The 7,246-nt window shown below is 41.8% G+C and overlaps 1 protein-coding gene and 1 long non-coding RNA gene across 3 annotated transcripts in view; one reads left to right on the top strand and one right to left on the bottom strand.

The window, feature by feature from the left end:
* pgap1 (post-GPI attachment to proteins inositol deacylase 1) overlaps nt 1–7,246 on the top strand; it is an 18,550-nt gene that overhangs the window by 7,472 nt on the left and 3,832 nt on the right. Inside the window, exons 9-23 of one of the 2 annotated variants that reach the window (XM_032530003.1) lie at nt 637–695; nt 781–864; nt 1,808–1,857; nt 2,024–2,075; nt 2,153–2,230; nt 3,571–3,646; nt 3,728–3,801; nt 4,461–4,512; nt 4,594–4,660; nt 4,920–5,025; nt 5,660–5,698; nt 5,814–5,998; nt 6,188–6,418; nt 6,557–6,692; nt 7,039–7,089. In XM_032530003.1, the coding sequence (XP_032385894.1) occupies nt 637–695; nt 781–864; nt 1,808–1,857; nt 2,024–2,075; nt 2,153–2,230; nt 3,571–3,646; nt 3,728–3,801; nt 4,461–4,512; nt 4,594–4,660; nt 4,920–5,025; nt 5,660–5,698; nt 5,814–5,998; nt 6,188–6,418; nt 6,557–6,692; nt 7,039–7,089 (1,340 nt within the window). Of the gene's footprint in view, nt 1–633; nt 696–780; nt 865–1,807; nt 1,858–2,023; nt 2,076–2,152; nt 2,231–3,570; nt 3,647–3,727; nt 3,802–4,460; nt 4,513–4,593; nt 4,661–4,919; nt 5,026–5,659; nt 5,699–5,813; nt 5,999–6,187; nt 6,419–6,556; nt 6,693–7,038; nt 7,090–7,246 lie in introns of both variants that reach the window. The other variant, XM_032530002.1, reaches the window with a different exon arrangement.
* Nucleotides 1–7,246, bottom strand: part of LOC116698206 (uncharacterized) — a 19,643-nt gene that overhangs the window by 2,624 nt on the left and 9,773 nt on the right. The gene's annotated exons all lie outside the window — the stretch shown is intronic.

Raw genomic sequence — 7,246 nt, forward strand, 5'->3', positions numbered from 1 at the left:
TACACATCTCTACTTTCATTAATTTTGGGGCGTCTTATTCGAGCATTTGAAAACAAATTGAAGTGTTTTTGAAATAGTATTGAGTAAACCAAAAAAAAAAAAAAACAAAACCAAAAAACAAAACAACAAAAAAAAAAAAAAAAAAAAAAAAGACAAAAAAAACCAAAAGAAAAAACAAACAAAAAACAAAGAAAAAAAAAAAAACAAACAAAAAAAAACAAAAAAAAAACAAAAAAAAAAAAAAAAAACCAAAAAAAAAAAAAAAAAAAAAGGAACAAAAAACAAACAAAAAAAAACAAAAAAACAAACAAAAACAAAAAAAAAAAAAAAAAACAACAACAAAAAAAAACAAGACTGGAAGGGTTTTAAAATAAAAAGTTACATATTCCAGTCTGTGATTATCATCAACATCCATTCTTTTAATTTTAGTCTCAATAATTCCTAATTTCTGATTTTCTAACTCAAACATTAGGTATAATTTCCTATAAATGAGGTTTATTGAACATAAAATCACATGTTATCTTTAATTACATGTTTCCCTTTTTTATTGTCATTAACGGCATAAAGCAAAGTGAACGACTAGTTCAAAGTTTTGATTGAATCCCTCATATCTGTGTCATGTTTCCCTTTTTCCAGATTTTCCTGAAGCATGGAGCGAAGTTAACACACTGCGTCTGGCTTATAGCACACCAAAGGTGTGTGTGTGCGTGCATGTAAAAACAAGTCCTTGATACAGATAAAGATGTACTAGTTGTCTTCAACGTTGCTGTCTGTCTGCAGGAAGGACAGGTCCGATACTTTCTCTTTGCCCTGTCGAGTCGCAGGAAGGCCTACAGCCACTTCTACTGCCGGAGCAACAACATGGTGAGCTTTCAGCACCGTGTTTCAAAAACTGTTTTTTTAAAAGTGTGTTCAGCATGTTCAGAAAGCACTGATCGTAGCCAACCCCCAGCCAGATAGTGGTGAAGCGTACTGATGTTTCCAGAAGCCTGTATTCATGTTCAGCCGTCAGCATTAGTTTGAACACAAATCTACTGTATCCTTCCGTACACCTTCATCCGTAAAACACCGTAAGAGCTACAGGAACGATAAATAACATTAAATCAGCTCTTACAGACACAAATGTTACCCAAAAATCACATTGAACGATCAAAAACAAACTACCTTGTTCCCGTTTCAGCTAGGTGCTTAATTATTGTCCTTTAGAGCCATACAGCATGCCCAGAATGCACCTGAACACACCTCCCTGTTAGACCAGTACGCCCAGAATGCACCTGAACACACCTCCCTGTTAGACCAGTACGCCCAGAATGCACCTGAACACACCTCCCTGTTAGACCAGTACGCCCAGAATGTACCTGAACACACCTCCCTGTTAGACCAGCACGCCCATGGGGGCACAGATGGGCACAGGTGCATTTGCTATTTAAAACAACGCAGGGCTGGAGGGAAATTGACAACTGCGTCGGTCTTAAACTAGCAAAGACATTTGCGTTGGGCTTTGCGCTGCGTAATAGGCTCCATACAGTCCAGGCATTGTCAACCCCGGGGTTTGAACTACAATCTTTGCAATGCCCCCATGTCGCCTGGCCATTGTTAGACTTCTGAATCGCCACCCATGTCCTTGATTTGTTCAGTAATCCATAGAAATGCATATATATGAATGAGTGAAGTAAAATGAACCGGCAGTTCAGTCTAACAGGCTGCCAGTTCGCTGTTTAGGATTTAAGTGCAAAACCTAAAGCATAAACCAGGTCTGTACTATTCTCAAAGTTTAATTCTGAATCACGTCATTGTTGCCCAACAGGAGATGACTAGCTGGGTGTACGGCTGCGTGCACAAGAACGGGTCTTCATGGTAAGAATATAATATATGAGATATATCTCATTCCCTGGCACCCATTTCCTCAATCAACATCTAAGATTTTCTGCTATTTGTTGTCACAGAGAAGTTGTGGTGTCTCTTGTGGTTATAATGAAAACAGTAGAGACTCTTTATTTGTGCTTTTTTTGGATTTTTCCAGTGTGCGTGCAGTGGATCTGTCCATGGGAACTGAGCTCCTGCCACCATACAAGGTAATTCTCCTGTGAAGAGACACCGTCCAGTCCAGTGTGAGTACTGGTTTCTCATCCCTGTCTGTTGTCCTCCTCAGGTCCTGGTTTTGAGTCTAAGTGACTTGTCTTCTGTTACTCATCTGGTTGTTTCGGCCTCCAACCTCAACGGCAAACAGGTACATTGAAAATGAGAACTCACTCCTCTCGGACTATAAGATGCTTCTCTCTCTCTCTCGCTCTATATTCTGTCTAGGTTAATCTTGCTTTTCTCCCATATGGAACATATCAATGTTCTTTTTAATTCCCCAAAATAACATGATTGATTCCACCCAACGCTCTTTGCCAAGTACACATCTCTACTTTCATTAATTTTGGGTCTTATTCAATTTCATAGCATTTGAAAACAAATGGAAGTGTTTTTGAAATAGTGTTGAGTAAAAGTTGACATATTCCAGTCTGTGATTATCATCAACATCCATTCCTTTAATTTTAGTCTCAATAATTCCTAATTTCTGCTTTTCTAACTCAAACATTAGGGATAATTTCCTGTAAATGAGGGTTATTGAACATAAAATCTCAAAAATAACTGTTAAAATAAAGTTAAAAAGTTAGTGTTATGTAGTGTTAAACGTCAAAGAAAATTACAAACATTGAAAAAAAGCATCAAAAGTGTTTGAAAAAGGGACAAAAACGTGAGAAAATGTTAAAAACATCCATTAAAACCGTCAACAAAAGTGTTGATTTTCAGTTTTACGGAAAGACAACTCAAGGGTTAAGCCTGCCAACGTCTTTCAATTAGAAAAGTACATCTGAGGAGGATAATAGGAATGCCATTAGTTGTACATGTAGTTGGTCATAAACCAATGTTTTGACCTGATGATGATGATGATGAGGCTAAATGGGGTGGCCTTTGGTGTGGGAGACCTGGGTTTGATTCCCACTGCATCAACCAATGTGTTCCTGAACAAGACACTTAACCCCTAGTTGCTCCAGAGGCGTGGATCTCTTATATGATTATTATATTATCTTATAATAATAACAAAGTCCATTGGATACAACATGTTCAGTCTGGGTTTGTGGAATATAAACGCCTGAGAGAGAAATTATACTTTCTGCATCCCTGAATACGCTATGGTCCAGGTGATGACATTTTGTCATTGGAGGGTGTGATATAGTTGCATCCCGTCGCAATGCGAGAGTGTACGTCTCATTTAATACCAGCTAGCTATTTGGGACCAGGCTATTGCCTGGAACAAAAGCATTCCTTACCAAAGTTCCATAGCTGATGCCTAAAATTCTTGATTTACTATAATGTAACATCTCCGCTGTCTCTGCCTTCATCTGTTATTGAGTGTACTTTACCCAGCATGCCATTCTGCGGTGTAACAGTTAATGGGGGTCCCCTCTCAATAAACTACACAGTGTGCACGTAACGCAAACCAAAGAACAGACAGAGACTGCTTTTGATTTTCTAGCTAGTTGTTGATTGACATAGCAGTGTTTGTCTGGTCCCCAGTTCACGGTGGAGTGCGAGTGGCAGAGACAAGAATCTCAGACCGTGTCTGTCTCCGCACCACATGTCCTGTCCTTCGGTGAGTTGTGTTGTTCCCGATTCTCTAGAAATTAGGATAGAAAAAAGCCCATTCCTGTTTCAGTAACTGTTGGTTTTCCAGGTTTGACTGTCAGCGATGTTTCGGTCAACTCGTCTGGACTCCTCCACACCATTGAGCTCCAAAACTTTGACCAGGTAGCTGTCTTTGTTGTATTAGGCGCCTGCTGGACTCAGCATCTCTGTCCCTATTGTATCAATACATGTTCAAGTTCAAGACCTTTATTTGTCCCTGAGGGGCGATTCATTTTGCTGCAGTAGCAAGAAGTTGGCATACAGCACATGACAACAACAAGGACAACATCAATTACAAATACAGGATCAGACCAAATGGGGAAATAAATACAACATTAAAAGGTTAAGTCCAAGTGCCTTATATGCGGTTGTCACCTGTTCTTTACAGAGTTAAGCAGAGAGATAGCAGAGGGGATGAAGGAGAGTTTCTATCTTTTTGTTTAGTTGGTGGCTGACTGCATCATTAACCAAAGGGCAGCATCTTAAATCCTGCTTTCAGGGGGTTAAAACTATCAGACATGATGGATTCTGCCTCTTTAAGCACACGTCTATTATACAGATCAGTTGGTTCCATCTTCTGAATCCCAGTGATTTTGCTGCTAACTTTATTCACCATTGCTAATGTGTTTTTACGTTTTAAACTCAGAGAAGCATACCAGCAAATACATGGAAAAAGTAAAGACGGACTCAATAAAAGATTTGTAAAACAGCGTCATCAGGTGATCTGTCCACTTGAAATTTTAGCTAGCTTTCTCAGACAATGAACCCCTCTGTGTCTCCAGGTCTACCAGGCACTCAGAATTAATGTGGCAAGCCACTGCAAAGTACATAAAGGTAAGTTTGTCTGATGCAAAGGTAAGCACACGTGTACATGTTAAGAGAATTAATGATCTTGTACTGTGTGTCTGTCTGCAGATAGACTGCCCAACGTGTACAGAATAAATGTACCGTGGTTTAGAGAGGACTCTTTAACCACAGCCAGGTCAGTAATGGCCACGCCTGTCTCTAAAGATTGAGACGAACTTCATTGATCCCACAATACAAGGGGAAATTAGGTTTCAGTTGTTAGTTATTACACACATTACACACAGGCCTGAAATACACACACAAGCCCAGGCCCTCTCCATGCACTCATGGAGCGATGTCAGACTGTCAAGCTGTTTGTTCTTGTTCTTATTTGGGCAGATATTACATTTCATATTCACTGTTTCTGTCATGACTTGATGTGACGTGTCTGCCAGTGTGCCATCAGTGACTGAGATCTCAGGGATGCTCCACACGAGTCGTCCAGACAACGCCTCAGGTGTCCTCCTTCAGCTCCACACTGCCCCCAACTGTCAGTATAAGGTACTGATCCTCAGCCGTACCCCCTATTTTCCACCGGGCATGTCTACGCTAGGTCCCGGAGGCGCCCCGGACCCCCCAACGATCAATCACAGACATTTAATGCTTGATATTCCACAAGCCGCGGCACAAAAAGCGTGTGTGAAGCGGCTCTCCGCTCCGCTAAAGATATGCGCCAGGTCTTTTTTCAGAACGTGAAACAGCGATACTATCCAGTCCCCCCCCACCCCCAAATATTGTAAATGTCTCCTCTACAAAACCATGCACTGCAAGGGAGTCATCTTGGAGGTGGAAAAACACAACAGACAAGACATCACAGATCTTATATAGATTTTATATTTAAGGACAACACCAGAAAAGAGAAGGTGTGTAGGAGTGCTTAGAGTGGAAGGTAGATACACGTGATTGTTCTGTAAAGTAGAGACAATATAATCTTCAAGACGCTCTGCTTCCAAAACCCTCGCGGTGTGGTATGGCGTGCTGCGGAGGAAGGTACAAAACCAGAGCCCAGCACAGACATGCCCAGTAGGACATTGGGGTTATCCATCCTGCACATCCTGATGACGACTCATCATGGTTTTATCATCAATAACATGACGTGAAATACATGCTGTTTACCTTGTGATTTTAACCTCAGGTGTCAATAAGGACGTCATTACCCAGGGTGCTGGGACAGGTACAGCTTTCTTGTCTTTTTCTTTTGAAATGTATTGTATTCTCTTTATAAACAAACAGTGATCCAAATGGGAAAAAAGGTCCCCAGGTCTGATTGGCTCTTTCTTATCTGACAGGTACTGAGGTTCTGTGGGCCCCTGGTGCCAGTGTACACCGCTGTAACCCTCCTCCTGGCCTGTGGGGGGCAGCTGTCCTCCATCCTGGACTCGAGGCGAGCGGCAGGCATGAGCCAGGTGGTGGCCAAAGGCCTGCAGCCTCATAAAGTCAACCTGCTCGTCTATATTCTGCACCTATTACTCAGGTGGGCTGTGGAATTCAAGCATGATCTTTCTTTCTCGACTTAGGGAACAGTAGTTTGACTAAATAACAATTCCTTGTCTTTTAACTATTCTTTGGTTGTTGTTGTTCTGGAGTTTGGAGATTTTATGAAAATCCCTGAATATTCTCAAACCCCATATGATCTATTTTCTGCTATTAATCTTCCTCTCAGTTGTAACTGGTTTCAAGAGCTCTGGTCAATCCTTTACCTCCCCCCTATGGACGCCCTCCCCCCGACCACCCCCGATGCAACATTTCACGAGGGTGTGGCACCAGTGGAGGAATGGCCCCACCTCCTGTCCCCTCTGCTGTACATCTTGGGGGCCGCTGTGGCATTCTGGGGCAGCGCCCTGCTCCGTCTCGTCATGCGACTGATCTCACTGATACTAGCGCCCCTACACAGGTACAGTTGGACATTTAAACAACTAGCTATGTGATTTAAAACTGTAACTGGATGGTCTTTAGGCGCTCTGTACCTCCACATCCATTCTTAACCGTCTCATAAATAAAAATGTAAGCGTAGACCTCCTTTTCCGTGCAGACCGTCTGTCTCCAGAGACTGTGGCACTGTGCCGCTGCGGAGCCAGGTCCTCATCACCCTCTGTCTGGCTGTTGTGGGGGGGCTGTCCTGTGGGCCGCTGTCAATCTCTGCTGCCTTTCTGCTCCACCTTTACAGGGTGAGTCTCGGAGCACGGTAACACAGATAACGCCCTAGTTATTTTACAGAGTAAACCAATTGAGATACAGTGTGAATGCTGTTTATCCCTAACTACACACATCTATTCATAGGACAAACCCATCTGTAAAACTCTGTTTATAATAGTATTCATTTCTATATTTATTCAGTACATATCCATGTCCTGCACTTACGGAACCAGTGTATATCCTGCACTTACTGCTATTGCGCTTCTGGTTAGACCCAAACTGCATTTCGTTGCCTTGTACCTGTGTAATGACAATAAAGTTGAATCTAATCTAATCTAATCTAATAATTTGGCTTTGTTTTTTAATTTGCGTGTTCAGGTACTGAGGCTGCAGATGACGGAGCGCTCCTTGAGTCACATGTTGAATCTGGTAAGATTTTCTAGGTTGAACTGTGTTGCTCCAATTTTTGTTTTTTAAGTAATGTGTAATATGTGTTCTGCATGGGGGGAAAAAAGATAAAACAGGAAACGTATAAGGGGAATTTCACAGTTTAACCCTTGTGTTGTCCTCGGGTCAAATTGACCCG

Source organism: Etheostoma spectabile, chromosome 11, assembly GCF_008692095.1.
Source record: "Etheostoma spectabile isolate EspeVRDwgs_2016 chromosome 11, UIUC_Espe_1.0, whole genome shotgun sequence".
NCBI lineage: Eukaryota > Metazoa > Chordata > Actinopteri > Perciformes > Percidae > Etheostoma > Etheostoma spectabile.